Raw genomic sequence first — 20,862 nt, forward strand, 5'->3', positions numbered from 1 at the left:
GAACAGATCATCACCATATCATATATTCCATGCTTGGAAATTTTTTCAGTGATGCAATACTGTTATCCAGTACCAAGTCCATATTCAGATTTCCCCAATAACATCCTTCCTAAAGTGGCTTTTCTTTTTTTCTGCCTGGGGTCCAATATTGTACATTCACTGCATTAGTTGTAACCAATGAAAACTTGACACTTTAAGCAACAAAAATTTTTTTGGTTTTTTTTTTGTTTGTTTTTTCAGAGACAGCAAGAGAGTCAGAGAGAGGGACAGACAGGGATAGACAGACAGGAACAGAGAGTGATGAGAAGCATCAATCATCAGATTTTCGTTGAGACACCTTAGTTGTTCATTGATTGCTTTCTCATATGTGCCTTGACCGCGGGCCTTCAGCAGACTGAGTAACCCCTTGCTCAAGCCAGTGACCTTGGGTCCAAGCTGGTGGACTTTGCTCAAACCAGATGAGCCCGCGCTCAAGCTGGTGACCTCGGGGTCTCAAACCTGGGTCCTCGGCATCCCAGTCCGACGCTCTATCCACTGTGCCACCGCCTGGTCAGGCAAGCAACAAAATTTTTTAACTTAAAAAAATGTGGATATAGTCCTGACTGGATAGTTCGGTTGGTTAGAGCGTTGTCCTCATACACAATGGTAGTGGGTTCAATTCCCAGTCAGGGTACAAACAGAAACAGATTGATGATTCTTTCTCCCCTTTCCCCTCTCTCTAAAATCAATAAAGAAAAAATTTTAAAAATGAATATAAATCTATCTTAAAAGATATTTCTAGCCTTCACTGAAAGAATATACTGGATATGTTGAGAATTCTTTTGAAGAGGCAATGATGTTGTGAATCTGACCCCAGTTCAATGTATTGCTATGAAAAATGGCCTATGTGGGTTGAGCTCATCTACTTTTTTTTGCTCTAGCTATGACCTGTCCAATTTTCTGTAAATGACTTGTTTTTGTTTATGTCTGCTGGTTCATATTTAATATGCAGAGGCCCAGAGAACCAACCATCTGGGCATTTGGGAATTGTCAGTGATGCCACTAGCAGGGTGCATGTATCAGTGTGGGGGATGCACATTAGCAGCAGCGGTCAGTTTGTGCCTTTAGAGGTTGGGGAGCATTTGGGCAAAGACCTGAAAAATGAAGAGACGGTGGTGGAAAACCTGGGAAAGTGTTCCAAGATGGAGGGAATGGGTACAAAGGACCTCAAGAACATGTTTGAGGAACAGCAGGCAGGCGTGGCTAGTATGAACAGGGCTGAGGTCAGAGGCACAGGTGAGATGACCGGGAAAGGTCTGGGAAGCTATGGTCCAGACATAATGTAAATGCCACCAGGAAGTCACTGCAGGGTGTCAGGAGGGGGAAGAAATGACCCTCTAGCAGCAGATAGTCCACACCTCCCTCTCCACTGGTCAGCCAGTGGACATGCCCTTCCAATGGGGACTTGGGACTAACCTTATACATGTACCAACTCATATAACTGAGCCTGCTGTCAGATAAATCCCCTCTATACCAGTTTATTCTCCCACCAGAAAAGGATGAGATAGTTGGTTTTCTGATCTCTTCAGATATTATACTGTACTTTTAAAATCTTTGCTAATGCAATAAAAATCTCACTGCAATTTACTTTTTCTTACTACAATAGTTGAATTAGTTTCTCATAATCTTAAGAACCATTGTATTTTTGTGTGTGTGAGCTATCCATTGACTTTTTAAAAAAATCTATTGGGCTATTTATCTTTTTTCATTGATTCATAAGAGCTCTGCATATATGAGGGTAATGAGTCCTTGCCAATATCAATTTCAAATAATTTCCCCCAGTTCATCACAACTCTTTGACATTATGAACAGGGGTTTGGGCCAGGCAGAAATGAACATGACATCTTACTTTTCTAACTCTCAACGGCCAGGACTAGGTTAAAAGACCTACTAATCCCTTCCATTTCTAATATTTTGGTTCCACACGACATTTGATGGAGGGGGTCAAGAGACCACAGAACCCCCAAGTTTGGTAGGGGAAAAGGGCCAGAAACACTGGGTGCTAGGGAGTGCTCTAGCTTCAATTTGGCTCCGACCTGGGACCGGGGTGCATTTCTGGGACTGTCCATTTAGTAGCCTACTCCACCAGGATTCAAGTGCTCGGCTATATCACTCGCCAGCCAGCTGCCCGGCATCTAGTTCACGAGGTTGGAAAGGGCAGAGCAAGCGCTTCCGTTTACTGATGGACTAGAAAGATGGTCAAGAAATTATGATTGGGCAGCAAACATCAGGCTTAATTTAAAGAAAAATTAGACCCCTTCTCCCACCTAATCCCCCCAAAGAAATCAAGGCTCGACATAGCCACTAGAAAGCTACAGGGAGCTGTGCGACCCATCCGTGCGCGTGTCCGCCGGCGTTGCAGGGCCGAGACGGGCTACGCGGGAAGGGGTAGCGCACAGCCGCCAGACAACTTCTCCTGCTCCGGGAAAAGGGCAGTCGGAACCCGGCCCTCTTCTACTGGCCGATCGGGATTCACGCGGCCTGCTCACCCTGAGCCCCCAGCTCCCGGTCAATGCCATCTGCATCCCTGGTCCACGCCTTCCACTCCCGGTCCACACAGCCACTACTCCGTCCGCGCTGCCCACTCCATCTATTCCGCTCGCCACTCCGTCCGCGCTGCCCACTCCATCTATTCCGCTCGCCGCTCCGTCCAGGCTGCCCGCTCCATCTCCCTGGTCCACGCTTCGCGGTCCAGACAGCCAGCTCGCGCTCCACGGTCGGCGCCTGCGGCTCCCTGGCCACGCCACCCGCGCCCTCTCGGGCGGGGAACTACAACTCCCACAATGCCCCGCCACCGCCCCCCGGCTTCCGGTGCTGCGCAGTTTCCGGAGCGGATCGCAACCCGGAGTCCGGATCCGATCCCGCTCTGCACATTCCAAAGGCAGGTAAAGCCCGGGGCCCCGCGCTCGCTGGCCGCCCCCGCGCGCGCCGCCCCTATCCGGCCCGCGCCCGTTTTCTCCACGCGCCCGCTCGCCCGCCGCCCCAGCCCCGCCCGGCCCGCCGCCACCCCGGTCCAGCCGCCATGCCGACTGTTCTTTGTTACATTCGCCGGCTGCGGGCACCATGGGCGATCGGAGTCAAAACCCGGCTGGATTTCCCGGAGCCGCTCCGGGATCGCCCTGAGTGCCGCCCGCCATCTGCCCCGCCGCCGGGGCGCTCCGGGCCCTCCGCCCGCCGCCCACCGGCCAGGGCCCACCGTCCCCGGCCAGCGCGGGCCGCGGCGCCGCGCTCGCCCGTGGGCGCGGCGCGGGGGGCTCCTCCGCCCCCGGCCCGCGGTCCCCGCCCCGGTGTCTTGGTCGCCGACGGCCCCCCCTCTGTGATGTCATTCTTTTCATAGCGGGGCACAGCCCCCGGGGCGCACGGGAGGGTCCCTGCACCTTCGCCCCGCGGTGAGAGAGGCAGGAGTGCTGTCGATGGGGCTTCCGGGACCCCAAGAGTACCCTGCATCCTGTTTCTGTAAACCCCTGGGTGACCGAGAGAGGTAGTCAAATCCGTGGACAGGTGGCATGTGCCCGCCTTCGGTGGGTGGCTGGGCTGGGAGGGGGCACGCCTAGGCGCAGGCAAGTGGAGGAGCTGGCCATGTGGCCTCTGATGAGAGAGAGGTATTCTCCGTGAGGGTCAGTCAGCTTCAGAAGTGAGAACTCATTATGGAAATACAGACCTACCTGACAGTTACAGTTATTATGTGTTTACCTTTATTAAGTGGAATGGATGAGGTTTTTGTCCACAAATGCTCAGAAATTGCCAACTTCACCCCTTCCTCACAGGCAGATTAAAATGGTAGAAAGAAGTGTGTGACCAGAGACAAGTGAACATGTGTGTGTGTGTGTGTGGTGTGTGTGTGTGTGTGTGTGTGTGTGTGTAAATATGCCAACAAACAAAAACCACATTTATCTAAGACACTCATAAAATCCAGACTCACCTGAGAAATTTGGCGATCTCAGCTTGATTCCTGAAGGTGTTTCTAAGGATGAAAAGTAAATGAGCAACTGGTTTTGTGGTAAACTTTTAAAGGCAAGGATGAGAACTCTCCCTAAAGAGGACACCTATGTAGACACTTTGTTTTAACAAGTGAGGTGCTGCCCCACTGTTCACACATACACACCACTTTGTTTCAAAATGTGGACATTTTCACCTCCACATTTTTGCTGCTCCACTCGGCTTCTCTGCATTACATTCATTTCGCTGCTTTATGGTGAATACTTAAGAAATAGGAAAACTATAGTTTGGGATTTGAAAGGGAAAAGCAGTAAAATTTATCCATCACCCCCTGAATACTTTGATCCATTCTTTTGCAGAACAAGTGTGTGTGGCCAAGGATGAGAAAGGCCAGTGTGGCCCAGGGGAACAAACACAGGAGGGCAGCATAGGCCAGCCACCAGAGTTTATCCTGAATACCAAGTGGATGCCACTGTGGGCTTTGGGAAGGAGAGGGACAGGATCTGTGTCTTTTCAGAGAGACCCCATGGCTGACACTTGGGGAATCCACTAGAAACGGGATGGCAGAAGGGGAAATGAGGAGTGAAGATGATGTGTATTTCTAGAGCGAGGCAGGTCTTGCTGCTGCTTTGGTTGGGGAATGTGCAGTGGGTGACAGGAGGTGCTATTTACTGAGGTGCAAATGACAAGTGTGTCAGGTCTGGTGGTGATCAGAGGGAATTGGGACCCTACAAACACACAGCATCTTAAAAGTGCCCCTCTGGGGTGGGATAAACCCTTGCCCAGGGTGCAGAATCCAGGTTTTTCTCCTTCTTGAGGAACGGTCCCTCTTACTGTCTAGGAGACAGCAACCACTATTCCCTATCTTGGTGTGAGCTGTGGCCCTGGGGTGTGGAAACCACAAGGTGCCCACAGATGTGTGGGTGTCTAGGGAGTGAGCCTGCAGTGGGGTAAGACCTCAGACTTTTGGGACATGGAAAGTACCGTCATGCTGACAGAGGAAGTGGGGACCCTGTGGCATTTATGGTGGTTACTGGTAAGTGACTGTGGGGACACTGCCATAACCAAGCTCTTCCATTCCCATCTATTTGTCTGTGGAACAAGGTTTCCTGTACAAAGACTAGAACCAGAGTTGAATGCCCACAATCTGTGAACTGATGGTGGGGAAAAGCCCTGCCTGCCTCATTGGGCATAGCTTCTGTGTTAGTGACTGTTTACCAAAGCATATGCTGCATTTCTGTGCCCATCATGGGGTCTCAGTGATTGCAATGGTACCTCATTTCAGAAGGAATTAGCACACCCATATGGCCATAGAAACTCAAGGCTCATTTGATTTCTGTGCAGATTTGTAGTGTGGTCAACAGACTCGTATCAAGCATGTATACATAACATTGGATTTAACATCTGCAGTGATGGAAGTGAGAGGTCACAGAGAAACAAGTGCTGTGAACTTCCTGGCAGTCAAAGAAGAGCTTCTTCATGTGCTTCATAAATAGGTGATGATGGACATCTCACTGTAGCACTTAGAGTCCAATAGACATATTTAGAAGAGTGACATAACTTTTATTTTAAGAAGTCAATACTTGTAATATACTGGCAGTTACGTTCCTTGCAGCTGTTTAAACCAGGGATGCCAGTTAGAGTTGTCAGTCTAATGCAGGGAATAGTATTTTGTAAAACACTTATGTAGGAATGTTAGCAAAATATTCGGTGGTGCCCGAAAGCAGGCATCAGGTGGGTCTGGGGCCTTGGGAGGCCCATGGCTAAGCTGGGGCCACAGGCCTGGGAGGTGACAAGAGTTAAGTGCTGGGTGCAGGGGAGAGAGGACTGAGGGTCCAGCCTGGGTTAGTTATCTCCTGGGTGGCTTGGAGGGGAGGTGGGAATGAAGAGGAGCTTAAGAAGGAGCTTCCAGTGGGACAGAAGGAAGACAGAGACTGGCAGACCACAGAGGAAAGGTTGTCCCAGGGAAGGGTGAGGGCCCATTGTGCAATGCTGCCTAGTGGGGGGAGCTGTGGCAGGGGCAGGTGACAGGGTGAAGTGGGGTAAATTTTCTCATTGAAGAGAGAGTAGGAGGTAAGGAAGCCACTGGCATTCCTCCCGAGTTTCACAGTAAAAGGAAAAGGCAGTGGAGCATAGGGTGGAGGTGGGGTGGGAGGCTGGTGTGAATAACCCACGACAAGGGGTGTGGGATGACAAAGGTGCTGTGGCATGACCTCCCCAGAGTGGGTGTGGCATGCCTACACTGTATATGACAGTGTGTCCAAGAGGGCTTCAGAGAAGAGGGTAATTTAAATGGGGTCTTAAAATATAGGCAAGTGTTTGGCCAAGGGAGAGAGTTTCTGGAGGTGGAAATGAAGAAGGGCTTGCAGAGGCTGGGAAGTGGTCCTGGGTGATTTGGTGGAGAGGAGCCCTTGTCCTGGCTGGGCAGGCAGTGCAGGGTCATCATGGGCACCCTCTGAGGCCTCTCATCCTAATAAGATCTGAGGAAGCCCAACTCTGGATCATCCCCTCGAGTGTTCCAGAGCCCATGGTGTTATATTTCTGCCAACTTACATAACATTGCAGCTGGGTTCTCCGAGATGACCCCTTTCCTTACCAGAGAGGTGCCCTATGTTATTGGCTCCACTGACTTGTTGATGTCCAGCACAGTCCGTGTCTCCAACTAAGAGCTGCAAGCATTGAGGTATTGCAGGTGTCGCCACAACCCTCCTGCCCCTGATGTGGCTGAAAGCAGACTCATTAGAAGTAGAATGTCCTTAAGTCATGCTTATTGAGAGGGGTCTGTCACATCCCACTTGCTCTCTGGGGAGAAGGGACTATACCCGCTGGACAAAAAAAGTCTGTCTTTGAGAAGTATTCCAAGTGTGTTATAACTCTCAAGGCCTGTAGCCTGTTGTAAGTTAAAAAAAAAATGCATACGCCTGACCAGGCGATGGCGCAGTGGATAGAGCCTCGGACTGGGATGCCGAGGACCCAGGTTCGAGACCCCGAGGTCACCAGCTTGAGTGTGAGCTCATCTGATTTAAGCAAAAGCCCACCAGCTTGAACCCAAGGTCGCTGGCTCGAGCAAGGGGTTACTCGGTCTGCTGAAGGTCCGCGGTCAAGGCACATAAGAACACAATCAGTGAACAACTAAGGTGTTGCAACGTGCAATGAAAAACTAATGATTGATGCTTCTCATCTCTCTCTGTTCCTGTCTGTCCCTATCTATCTCTCTCTCTGACTCACTCTGTCTCTGTAAAAAATTAAAAAAATTAAAAAAAATGCATACGCTAATTAGCTATAGTAAGTTTGTCTTAACGTGACCAAACATAAGTGTAATTTTAGCACCTTATTAGTCAACTAGTTTACAGAAATCCTTGTTCTGACCAGGCCACTTCACTTCTGTTCACTGACTCTGCTATCTGGAGCCCTGTGTCCCTTGTGGGTGCCTTTGCCCCAGCATTCTGCCTTCTCTGCACTTGGTTCTTAGGCATTCTCATTCTCTCTGCAGTGCTTCCAGCCTTTGCTGAGTGTGCACGAGGGGTCTTTTCAGAGCTCCCAGGGTACTTAATTTTAAATTTTCTTGTCTGTCACACAGACCCACTAATAAGAATCAATGTGCATATGTCCCCCCTATTTTTTGTTAAGTGAAAAGATGACTGCCAGTTAAAGCTCAGGAATCCATCGATAAAGGTAATGCTACTACATTTTCCATTTTTAAGATGATATGGAGTATAGACCTCTCTTTCCATTCTGCTCAGAAATCCCTTCTAAAGAACCAGATGTGAACATCAGAAATATGGATGCCATCTTTGATGAAACTAAAAGCTTTCAGAAAGAGAAAGCAAGAAATTATAAAAGAAATAATAGAAGAAAAATTTCAGGCTAAGTGCCAGGATGAAGGAGCCAACCAGTGCTCAGCATCAGAGCATGTCATGAGCCTTGAGGTCCCTGCAGCTAAAATAAAAGTTCTAGAAGATGCAAGGTTTGGGAGTCATATACAAAAGATTGCTTGCTAGAAAGACATCAGACTTCTCAGGTGCAACACTGGAAGCTGAGGGATGATGGAGCCCGGCTCTCAGTGTTCTGTGTGAAAATAACCACGAGCCCAGGCAGACGAGCTGCCACGTGGGATGACAGTAAAGACATCTGTAGATGTGGCAAGTCCTCAACGGGTTTACCTCCTAGGCAACATTCTAAGGAAACTATAGGAAAGTGTGCTTTCCTAGATTAAAGACTAAACCAAGACAATGGAAGCAAGAGGCCTCAAGAAACAGGAGCTCCATTTATACCAGGAGAACAGACTGTCCTGGTAATGGTGAAGGGAAGGCCCAGCACACAGCCTCTGTCGGGCCTGATGGGCAGCCGGGGCAAGAAGGGTGGGCTCCAGAAACCCCTGGGCCACCGTTGGCTGGACCCTATGAAAAACAAACCAAAGAGGTTGTAGGATATACAGAGATGTAGGCATGGGTACCCTACCTACACTCTGCCAACACCAGCACCACTTTCCAACTCCACACACGTCCAACGAATCCTCCATACAAGCAGCAGAAACAGCACAACAAAGTTGTACACAAACATCATACAAAACCTACACATAACAGCAACAAAATCTGCAAACAGCACAAGATTAATACAAAACAACATATAACAAAACCTCCACATAAGTAGCAGAAACAGCATATAATAAAATCCATAAACAATAAGACCTATACTAAACAATAGCACAACAGAATCTGCACAACAAATAACACAAGACCTACACAAAACAATACAATAACCTGACCAGGTGATGGTACAGTGGATAGAACGTTGACTGGCGTGCAGAGGACCTAGGTTTGAAACCCCAAGATCACTGGCTTGAGCCCGAGGTCACTGGCTTGAGCAAGGGGTCACTGGCTCAGCTGGAGCTACCCAGTGAAGGCACATATGAGAAACAATCAACGAATAACTAAGGAGCCACACTGTGAGTTGATGCTTCTCATCTCTCTCCTTTCCTGTCTGTCTGGCCATGTCTGTCTATCTGTCTCTCTCTGTCTCTCTGTCTCTCACTAAAAAAAACCCCAAAACAATAAAACCCACACACAACACAAAATCCACACGTAATACAAGAAAACTTACACAAAATAATACAAAATTATAACAAAACCGAACAGCAGACAACAAAATTTATGCATAACACAAGACCTACAAAAAACACAATGAAATCTAACATACACATAAAGCAAAATTTGCAAACAGCAACAGAAATCTACACGTAACAACAAAATCTAACACGCATAAGACAACATAAAGTGTACATACACCGCAGCAGCAGCAAATAAAACTTGCATACAAACAACAAGAACTAAGCAAATTAAAAAATAAATCAATTGTCCTTAGGAAGGCTGTGTTAGATAAGAAATGCATCAGTAATGAACTTTAGAGTTTACTGTGGAGCAATTTATTGAGCCCTAAATAATATTTTGAGCCGTTATATCCTATACACTGGTTTAACCAAAGTTGAGAAGTTAGGAAATCTCTTTAGAAGCCTGTTATTTCGAGATGTGGAAGTAGATGTAGCAGAAAACCCTAAGGACTTGAGAGTGGCTGACCTGGGAACGGGCTTGGCAAGAGGGGAGGGGGACTGGGTGCTTTTTGGCTTCTAAGGCTACACATATGCTTTACAGCCACTCATGTTAGTAGAATGAAAATGATCTTAGATTGGAATGAAAGGCAGCAGTGGAAGTGAAGGACTCCACTGCTCTGTCATATTGAAGAGCCTTGCCCTGAAAGATGGCTGAATTTGGTCAGGGGGCTGGTTTTTAGCATTGTAGGTCCTGTAGGTTTGTGCATGTCACTCCTGCCCTCGATTCCCACTTCTGGAAACAGCTGCTGTTGGGAGCTGGAAGCTTCCCCAAGTCAGGCAGCTGCTCACGGGTTGTGCGTGGTAGCGGCAGAGGCCACTGTTATGTTTCTGTCCTGTTACGATACACACAGAGGGACTCTGGGCTTCCCACATCTGGTCTCATGACCCCACTATCAGCCTGCAGATCCTGATGTGCAGATGTGGCTCTGGGAAGTTAGGCTGAAGGTGTTCTAGATACAGTCACCAAGCCTGGGGTCAGGCTCAGCTGTGTCAGACTCGGATTCTGCCCTCATGCTGGGCGCACTGGGCAGAGGAGAAGGATGTGGGCATAAACAGTGATAGCATGGGGCTTTAACAAGGGCAACTGCAGCCAGAGACAGAGAGGCAGAGAGGGAGTAAAGGAGCCAGACAAGACAGAAGGTGGTAGCGGGAGGAGGTGGCATGGAGAACAAGAGGAATCCAGACCAGAGCTCCTGGGGCAGTGAAGTCACTTACTTTGGCTGGAGCAATATGTCATGTGTAATGTGAAGTAAGAGTAGAAAGGGAAGTCACAGCCAGTTTACAGCTCTGCCAATGCCAAATTCATGTGTTTGAACTCTGTTGGTAGATTAGCAGTGAGGAGTGATTGCTGTGTGTGCCATTTCCTTACAACATGAAAGCTGGCTTTTGAAAAATACATACACAGCACATTAGTGATGGGGGTAGAGAATTATGGGACAGAAATCTTTGAGAACCACCGTTATATGAGGTTGTAATGATGAACTGGAATTAAAAATTGTACCTTTGTGGGCTGGAAAGGGGCTCAGAGTAGAAATTCTAACCCTCTCCTTGTACTGATGAGAAACTGAGCCTCCTGGAGGGGAAGGAATTAATTCAAAGTATCACATCCAGTAAATAGCAGCCAAGCTTACTTCCTGGTCGGTCCCTGGTGCACATCCTGTCACATAGGACCAGCCCCTTCCCTTGGACTGACGACCTTTGGACTGCGGTGCTAGCATGTGAATCATAATGTGCAAGGGTGTTCACAGCCCAAGCAAGTTCAGGGACTGCTGGGCTGAACACATCCCTACAGCTTTTTGTTGTAGGACTTCTCGGGGCCTTGAATGTGCCGTTGTGTGTCAAACTCCAGAGTGGGAATCACAGTATGTCACAAATTTATTGGTCACAAAGTACTTCTCTACTCTGCTTCTACCCCCACCCCAGCCCCCACAGAGCATCTTTCAGAATAATTCTGTAGCATGTTAGTGAAAAGTCACTTTTTTTTGTTTGTTTACTTTTTTCCCTTTGATGATTTTTTTTCTTAATGTTTTTAATATTGTCATGAGGGCATATGTCCAGTGGGAAATGTACCTCTTGCTTAAAAAAAAATGTTCTGAGCCTGTAAACCAGGGCTGGCTGCTGGGCCCCTGAGATGTGGCTGATGGACTTAGGACAGGTTCGAAGAATAAAATGCAGACTGGCTTTCCTAGACTTAGTGTGGGGAAAATGTCTATGGAAGGACAAGGAATGTAGAATGGCTGAAGAATTTTGAAACAGAACAAAGTAGGGGAACTAGTCTACCCAATTATAAGACTTACTGTAAGCAAAGTCATGGCAATAAAGTCTGTTGATTGATCTCTGCCAAGTGTGGTGTTGGCAGAAGGACAACGAGGAAATCAATAGAACAGAAGCAAGAACCCAGAAACAGAGCCACACAAATGTGGTCAGTGGTTTCGGACAAATGTGCAAAAGTGATTCAGTGGCACTGACGTCGTTGGACATCTATAAGCATAAAAATGAACTTGGACTGCAACCTCACATCTTATACAAAAATGAACTCAAATTGGATGATAGACTTAAGTGTAAAATGTAAAACTATTCCAAGAAATATAGGAGAAAGTTTGGGGACTGAGAGCTTAGTGCAGAGGTCTTGGACATGGAACCAAGAGCACGATCCATAAAAGGAAAAACTAGTAAGTTGGATTTCATCAAAATTAAAAGCCTTTGTTCTGCAAAGACCCTGTGACCAGGATGTAAAGACAAGCTATAAGCGAGGGCAAGATATCTACGAACCTCATATTTGACAGAGGATCTAGCTATATAAGGAATTTTCAATATATAGCAGTCAATAAATCCAGACATGGGAAAAGACATGAAGAGACTTTTTACTGAAGAGTATTTACAGATGAAAATAGCACATGAGTGAGAGTCCTGTCCTCAGCAGCTCTTCTAGACTCATGCCTGTGGCTTCTTTTATGCAGTCATTGATCTCATATGTGGTCTTCCTCTTTCCTACAGCCTTCCGTTTTCCCCAGTATCCACTTAGCACATGACCCAGAGATTGCACTCGTGGGCATTTATCCCAGAGGAATGACCACTTATATCCACAGAAAAACCTGGTACAATTGTTTATAGAAGCTTTATTTGTAGTAGACAGAAACAGGGGAAGCCCAAGTGTCCTTGAGTGATGAGTGGTTCACCTGTGTCGCGGAATGTTATACAGTGGCAAAGAGTAATGAACTCTTGTTACTGCAACAACTGGAGGGATCTCGAGGGCATTATGCTGAGTTCTAAAAAAAAACAAACGAAAAACAGCTAGTCTCCAAAGGTCACACACTATATGATCCCATATGACATTCTTGACATGAAAAATTATAGATATGGAGTTAGGGATGGTGGGGGGAAATGGGGTGACTGTAAAGAAGACACATGATCTAGGTCTTCTCAACAATGGAACAGTCCTGAATCTAGATTGCAGTGCTGACTGCATGAATCTACACCTGTGGTAAAATGATATAGAATTACATGTACACTCGCTGTGCCAAGGGCAGTTTTTCTGGTTTTGATAACATGCTATAGTTATGTAAGAGTTTTGCTATTACACATAGTTACATAAAATATAAGCCTTGGGAAAAATGTAGTGAAAGGTACATAGAACCTCTCTGTGCTATTTTTAAAACTTCCTGTGACTGTATACAGAGGGTCTTTAGGTAACAACACAGTTCCATTCCTATGACAGTGATGTAACCCGAATTTTGGTGTAAGTCAAAATACACCCTAGCCTGAGTCACTCACCTATCTTAATACAGTGGTAAAATCATAATCTAGAACATAAAAATACAGCTAAGTCACAGAAAAAGGCAAAGGACATAAATATACTGTACTGTACTAATAGAAAATATGACACAAAATGAGTAAAAAAATTTCTTACCTTTATTCCTGTGGTTGGCTTGCACACTGGAAGGGGTATCGCAAGGTAGGAGAGAGTGACCTATTGGGAGGAGGAAGCTGGAGAGGCAGGAGAACCTGCAGAAGGTGCTGGAGATCCTGGTCAGGTGAGTCAGGATTGCCTACGGAACATGCAGGAGATGCTGGAGATGATTCTACCTGTAGTAAGTTTTTATGGGAGTGAGTGTCATAAACTCGAAACATTGTATGTTGAGACTTCATAACCCAAGGACCCCCTGTATTTCAATAGCCTTATATTTCTCTTGGAGAGTGCTGCTTTGGACACTGGAAAGGCTCTGGTAAGTCATCCCAGCCCATTGTAGACTCCCAAAACGTCAGCCCTTCTTGCCCCTCCTTGATCTGTTTCCCTCTGTCATGTAAGTGGGCAAGGGATGGCCAGGGACGTCCCTGCCAGGTTAACGAATGAGATAATCTTCATTGCACACTGATGTCAACAGCCTCCCTGAAGACACCTTTTTCTTTGGGTTATTTTTAGCGATCTGTGTTTTAAAACGATGAATGTTTTGTTTTCCAGTGTTTCAAAGCTGATTACTTTTTCTAAAGCCCAGCTTTTGTAGAGTATATTAAAAAAAATTTTTTTTTTACCAATTCACGTCCATTAGAGTTGCTACTATTCTTTTGAAAAATCAGAAAATAACAAGTGTTGGAGGAGATCTGAAGTTGGGACTCCTGTGTCCTGTTGTTGGGAAAGTAAAATGGTGCAGCCACCGTGGAAAACAGCACAGAACTACCATGTGACCAGCAGCCCCATTTCTAAGTATATTCCCCAGAACGCTGAGAGCTGGGTTTTCAAGGGTTTTTCATACACTCATGTTCATAGCAGAAATTGTTCACAATAGTAAGTATATGGAAGCAACCCAAGTGTCTAACAACAGATGAACAGAAAAACAAACTGTGGTCCATCCAGACAATCGAATGTTATTCAGGCTTAAAAAAAGAAGAACATTGCCTTGGCTCATAGCTCAGTTGGTTAGAGCATTATCCTGTTACAACAAGATTGTGGGTTTGATCCCCGATCAGGGCACATACAAAAATTAACCAGTGACTGCATAGATAAGTGGAACAACAAATAAATATTTCTCTGTCTCCCTTCCTCGCTCTCTTTCTCACAAATCAATGAATTAAAAACAATTGTTTTTTTTAAAAAAGGAAGGACATTCTGACACAAGCTACAGCATGGATGAACTATGAGGACATTATGCTGACTGAAGTAAGCCAGTCACAGAAAGACAAGTACCACATGACTCCATGTATGTGAGGACATAGAGTGGTTACATTCACATTAAATAATCTTTAAATACATTCTGTGCACCTCCTGCGGTTGGTTGAGCCTGCACTTCCTTTGCTGTCCCAGGACCCTTGCATAGCCCTGTCTGCTGGGGCGTGAGTGTGATAAGGGTCTGTGCTAGGCTCAGGGCTGCCCTGCTGATTCTCTCAGATCAGTGCTTGAATAGCAGCAGGCTTTAGAACTCTGTGAAACTGGTGTTCTGGAACAACACCATGTTTTTACAGAAAATCTGAGCAAAACTTGAAATAATCTGATGAGCTTTCTGGGCTTTTTGCGCTGAGTGTGGTGGCGGGGCATCTTCACCTCTCAGTCCAGGACGGTGCACATTCACAGCCTAGAGGAACCAGCCCCCCTACTGCCTACTCCAGCACCGTGGTTCCCATGGCCCCTGCAAAGGGCCTTTGCTGGAGGGATGCTGCAGCCTTGGCACTCTCATGCAGCTGCTCCCACTGCATACAGGTGTGCCACTGTGTTAAATCTGGAAGGACCACCTGCCTGGTAGCCACAGGGAAGTCTGCACATATTCTAGATCTTTCTGCCTTTGTTGAATATGTAGGGTTTCCCTGGGGAGCTTCCCCACAGAAGTGGAAGGTGAGGACATGTTTGGCCAAATCTGGAGCCTCCCATCAGCCTCCTCAGTGTCCTTCTCCGGCCCCGACCGCCCTTCATCGTGCCACGTCCTGTGGGAGGAGAAGGCTTGTGCTTGTCTTGCCCCCCCCCCACACCCCAGGTAAAGAAATCCTTTAGTACAACCTGGTGGTGGTAGTGGGGTCCTGGGAACACCTGGACTAGAAAGAGATGTTGTCTTACTAGAGCTGATAAGATGTCCTCGAAGACACCAGCCACTTTCCTGAAAAGCTGCCCTTTTATCGGTTTGCAAGATTTTTCACTCGCACAGGTTTTCTGTTTAAACTGTCACATATGTGTAGCTGGAAAGCCTTGAAACAATCTTAGAGTCCAAGGGAGGGATGGTCGGAGCCCTGTGAAAGCAAAGACAGGGCCATGCAACCACTCCTGGGTGGCCACCAAGAAGGACCTGCTGGGGGGGCAGGACCACATGGGCTGCCTTCCAAATCCTGGGCCATGGGTGGTTCCCAGGACATGCACTGTTAATATTGAGGAAGTGATAGAAGCACTTAAGATCACCCTTTACTTGGAACACGTAAAATTTCTCTTTCCAGGTCTCACTGTTAATCTAACCAATCTTTTTAACTTGGCATAAATTGCACAAATGAAATATTTGAAACTTTTCAACCAACTCTTGATTATCAGGAGGTACAGCAGGAATACAGTCAAAAGATATGAATACTCTGCTGTGTATGGAATATTATGTACAAAGTACAGAAGAACTGGAGTGTAGAAGAGTCTGTTACCACATCGCTCCACCCTGAGCCTGGCTGCACAGACGCTGAGCACGTGCTGATGGCTTCTTCCTCGTATCCCATCGGGTCCAGTGAGGGAAGAGATACTAAATAACACACACATTGATGATCACAGCAGTGAAAACTGTGGTGGAGGGAAGTTGCAGTGTGTTTTCAGGAAGTATGACAAGGATTCTAATTTGGACAGGTGGGTCAGAAAACACTTCCCAGAGAAGTGACAGTTAAACTAAGACAAGAAAGATAAGTAAGCATTAGCAGCAGCAGAGATGGGGAGAGGTTCTAGGCTCAGGGAGCAACATGTGGAGGCCTGGAGGCAGGAAGGAGCTGGGAGCTAAATAAAACAAGGCCATTGTGGCCGGATAGGGTCAGCAAGGTGGAAATGGGCACAGGAGGCTGATGAGTTTGGGTTTGGTCTCAGAAATAGCAGGAAGCCATTAAGTTTTAGGTTGGCAAGTAATATGATTGGGTTCTTGTTCTAGAAGAACCCCTATGCAGTGTGGAAAATGGGTGTGCCAGCCAGAATAAAGCAGGAAGAGCCGCCTTCCAGGTGGGAGAAGGTGGGGCGTGGCCAAGGGAGGTACCCTATTTCCCCGAAAATAAGACCTAGTGCAAATTCTTTCAAGCTTAGAAATATAAGGCCTCCCCTGAAAATAAGATCTAGCTCGTCTTCAGGAGTAGAAATTAATATAAGACAGTCTTATTTTCGGGGAAATGGTAGATTGTTATACATGGAAATAGAGTCACAAGAAATTCTTGATGGAATTCAGAGTTTGGCTGGTTATGCTGGTGTTTGTGATGACATGACTACAGTATATTAATAAATGTTGATTTTTTGTTCAACAATAAATGTGAATTCTTGTTCATGGAAAAATAAGCCATCCTCTGAAAATAAGACCTAGCGCGTATTTAGGAGCAGAAATTAATATAAGACACTGTCTTATTTTGAGGGAAACACAGTAGTAGAGACTGCAGGAAAAAATACACATTGGTTATTTGTCCTTGACACTTTAAGGGCAAATTGGCAATCCCGTCTCTCTGCCTTGTTTCCTTGTTAATTCACTCTGCCACAGTGAAGTTTTCTGCCCTGTTCTCTGCTGATGAAAACGTGTTCAGCAAATCTGAGTTTTTATTTGGAATTGCACTGTCTGTGTTTCATTCTTCAAACCTCTGGGGAGAAGGGTGGCTTGTGGAGTAACCTTCAGGGATTGCCAGCCTGCAAGCTTTCCTGAAAAGATGTACACATCACGGGTTCAGACAAGAAGTGGGATGCAGGAAGGATGCTCTGGGTTGGCTTATCCAAGGATGAAGGATGTGGGAGAAAGGGGGAATCATGCTGGGTGTATTGTACTTTGTGGTCCCCCCAGAACTGCATGAGGTGAGCATTTTTATTTCCATTTTATAGGTCAGGAATCTGAGGCTCTAGAATTAACATGTCCACATCACCTTGCAAATATGTGGGGAGCCTAAGCTCAGCTGCCCACTGTGGAGGTCAATCTTGAGCTGTACCTCAAAGGATGATTAGGAAATAGAAGTGACCAGATGGGACAGAGGTTTTATAGAGCAGGGGCACACTCCTCCATGATGTCATGCTTACTTTAGTCCTAGGAGAACTGACTGCTTACTCATTTTCAGGCATCCATCAGGAGCTGAAGAAAAATAGTGGTTGCACACCCTGGCCGGTTTGCTCAGTGGTAGAGCGTCAGCCTGGCGTGCAGGAGTCCTGTGTTCGATTCCTGGCCAGGGCACACAGGAGAAGCACCCATCTGCTTCTCCACCCCTCCCCCTCTCCTTCCTCTCTGTCTCTCTCTTCCCCTCCCGCAGCCAAGGCTCCATTGGAGCAAACTTTGCCCAGGTGCTGAGGATGGCTCTGTGGCCTCTGCCTCAGGTGCTAGAGTGGCTCTGGTTGCAACAGCAAGGCCCCAGATGGGCAGAGCATCGCCTCCTGGTGGGCATGCCGGGCGGATCCCGGTTGGGCGCATGTGGGAGTCTGTCTGACTGCCTCCCCGTTTCCAGCTTCAGAAAAATACAAAAAGGAAAAAAAAAAAAAGGAAAGAAATAGTGGTTGTAGTAGACATGGGGACTTCACAATCCAGTGAGGGAGGGGGGAAAAAGTGGCAATATGAAAACTGTTTTTTTTAAATGGTGATATATTTATTTTACAAATGGAAATGTGTAAAATATATTTACAAATATAAAAAGATAAAAGTCTGAATTCATGAAGACTTTCTAATCTAGAGACCATTCAAGTCAGTTGCTTTTATTATTAAAAAACCAGCATTCTTATAGGTGAGAACACATTTCAAGGCCCCCGTCCCATCCCGCGATGAAGGGGGGACCCCACTGCATGTTGCCTTAAGCACAGGCGCGGGGAGGTCTTTAGCAGGAATTGTCTTTCAAAATTGCTTTGGCAAAAAGCCTGTCGTTAATGATACACTCTCGTGTCCTGACAGGTGCTGGCGATGGCAGAAGACGGCAGCGAGGAGATCATGTTCATCTGTGAGTGACCAGCCTGTCCTCAGCTCGGCGGGTGTGGCGCTGACTGTCTGGGCAAAGCCACGTCCACATTTTGTCTTTATGATACAGAAGAGCTGTTCCTTTTTTCAGTTGAAATGATCGTACTTGCTTTAAGGAACATGACTTATTACATGAGAAGTGTGTTGCAGGGGTATGGTTTTGAAAAGCTCCCTTTTCTCAGAATTCTTGACAAACGGCACTTCACAGGGGGCAACAGCTAATTCAGAAAAGTAATCCAAAGGTATAGAAAGTGATTTAAAGCCTGACCCGTGGTGGCATGGTGGATGGAGTATCGACCTGGCATGCTGAGGTCCCAGAGCCTGAGCCATGGGATCATCGACATGATCCCAAGATCAATGGCTTGGCTGGAGCCTCCCAGTCAAGGCACGTATGAGAAGCAAGCAACGAACATCTGAAGCTATGAGTTGATGCTTCTCATTTCTCTCCCTTCCCACTCTCTTTCTCTCTCTTTTTCCCTCTCTCTTTTTCTCTCGCATGTGTGCGCGCAAAAAATTAAGTAGAAGATTTACAGTGAGTTAGATTTATGATAAGCGTGCTCACTTTAGCAGCACATATACTAAGATTTATGATAAGCAGGTGAAATTGGTGAATTTTCATTTATTGTCATTCCTTAGGAAGATCTCGTTCTTTGTCACCAAAGTGACTCTGCAAGCTTTGTAATGTGCTGTAGAGCTGGGTCTTTTCCTTGGGGGGGGGGCATATCCTGTGTTCTCACTGTTTTATATTTGTGAGGAGTACTGTTGTTTACCTCCATTGGTCAGGGAGACTGCTTCCTGGGCCTGGAGCCGAGCAGTGTCCTTCTCGTGTCTTCCTCTGATGCTGGATGTCTGTCTGCAGGGTGTGAAGACTGCAGCCAGTACCATGACTCCGAATGTCCTGAGCTCGGCCCAGTGGTCATGGTCAAAGACTCCTTTGTGTTAAGCAGGGCAAGGTGAGTGACCACCTTGAGTTGGTTTATGAGGTCTGCCTGTGTAACAGGATTGTCTGCATGTCCAGTGCAGTAAGAGCCTGGCAGCCTCTACGTCTGCAAAGAGGGAGGAAACAGCAGGAGGACAAACCTCTCCTGAGAAGGACTGTCCTCAGCTTCCAGAGGGCACCTGTGATTTCCATTCCCTGTGAACTGGGCAGCCTGTTGCCAGGAAGAGCTAAGACATGTTTCAGGGGCTTCTGAAGGAATGTCTTGTATCTAGTTCGTGGTTCTGAGGAGCCAAGCTAAGACCAAATGGGCACCATGGAAGAACTGATTGGCTGGGTTGGTTTATGGATTGAAGAGTGATGGCCAAGTTGTAGGTCTGCTTGCATGGCTTCCCCATTGCCCGAATCTAGGCCTGCCATCCTGATCACAGATCCCCACTATGGGCAAGGTCGGGTGGGGTAAGGTTGGTTGGGGGCAGCAGTGAGGACAAGTAAAAGGCAAAGCCATGGCAGCTTCTGGATAAGCACCCACAGATCTAGTCAAGAGGCTTGGTGGCTCTGCTATTCCATGTATCCCTGTGGAAACTGTATCACCTGGTGGGGCAGAGCAAGGGCTGAGTGCTGGTTCACAGCCCAGGCTGGCCACATGGTAGCTATCTGAACTTGGATGAGGCATTCTCCCTGTAGCTCCGTTGCCTTATCTGTAAAGAGGACAGAATAGCAGTACTCCCAGCAAAATTATTGTGATCATTTTACATGATCAAGTGCCCAGCACATGGAGACACTATAATTATCTCATCAGTGCTATTTATAGAAGCCTCCCAACTGGTTTCCCAGCCTCTTTATTTATTTACTTTTTCTTACTGTGACTTACCTTCTCAAAACAGAGAGGTTGATATTTTTGCCTAGAGTTTGAATCAGCTGTCCCCCAAAACTTTCAGTGGCTGCCTGTTGCCCATACAACTCCACTGGGAGCCCCCAGTCCTGCTGTGGGACCCTCCACAATTGGTCCCTCCAGCTCGCTGATGCTTTGACTCTTGCTGGAGTCCCAGCCCATGTGCCTCTACTCCAGCACCCCATTCTTGACATTTTCCTAGTTTACTTAAAAAGTTCACATCCTGGGAGATATATTCAATGGGACACTTGAATCTATGTAAACACAAATTAAAATCATAAAAAAAAAAGTCCACATCCTCCAGGAAACTGATGAGTTCAGCCCAGATGGAAGCTCTTCTCTGGCCTTCCATGTGGCACTTTGTCTGGAGCTTTAGTCCTTCCTCCCTGGGCTGTGCCTCTGCGGGTGAGAGCCACCAGCTCTGTCTTTGTTGTCCCACCTGACTCACTGTCTCAGGCAGGTGGTCATTGTAAACTATCTTTTAGTAAAGGGCCCTCCATTGTGTGTCCTGGGTGGTCGGTGAGAGCGAGCTTTTCATTTATCTTAAACACCTGTGTCCTGGTGTGAGTGGCTGCCCCCGGCCAGTGGTGCTCAGGGATTTGTTTTGTTCCATTTCTAGGTCGTCCCTTCCTTCCAACTTGGAGATCCGACGGCTGGAAGATGGAGCCGAAGGTGTGTTTGCTATAACTCAGCTCGTCAAGCGAACGCAGTTTGGTCCCTTCGAGTCGAGGAGAGTTGCCAAATGGGAAAAGGAATCTGCATTTCCGCTGAAGGTAAAGGGCTGCGCCAGTGGTGCTGAGGGACCTGGCGC

General features: G+C 47.0%; 1 protein-coding gene across 3 annotated transcripts in view; it reads left to right on the plus strand.

Moving 5' to 3' along the window:
* The first annotated feature begins 2,846 nt into the window (after nt 1–2,846).
* Nucleotides 2,847–20,862, plus strand: part of PRDM15 (PR/SET domain 15) — a 73,864-nt gene continuing 55,848 nt past the window's right edge. For 2 of the 3 annotated variants that reach the window (XM_066259327.1, XM_066259329.1), the window contains exons 1-4: nt 2,847–2,920; nt 18,157–18,202; nt 19,079–19,172; nt 20,671–20,824. In XM_066259327.1, the coding sequence (XP_066115424.1) occupies nt 18,166–18,202; nt 19,079–19,172; nt 20,671–20,824 (285 nt within the window). In that variant the 5' untranslated portion in view covers nt 2,847–2,920; nt 18,157–18,165. Of the gene's footprint in view, nt 2,925–18,156; nt 18,203–19,078; nt 19,173–20,670; nt 20,825–20,862 lie in introns of all 3 variants that reach the window. The other variant, XM_066259328.1, reaches the window with a different exon arrangement.

This window comes from Saccopteryx bilineata, chromosome 2 (genome assembly GCF_036850765.1).
Source record: "Saccopteryx bilineata isolate mSacBil1 chromosome 2, mSacBil1_pri_phased_curated, whole genome shotgun sequence".
NCBI lineage: Eukaryota > Metazoa > Chordata > Mammalia > Chiroptera > Emballonuridae > Saccopteryx > Saccopteryx bilineata.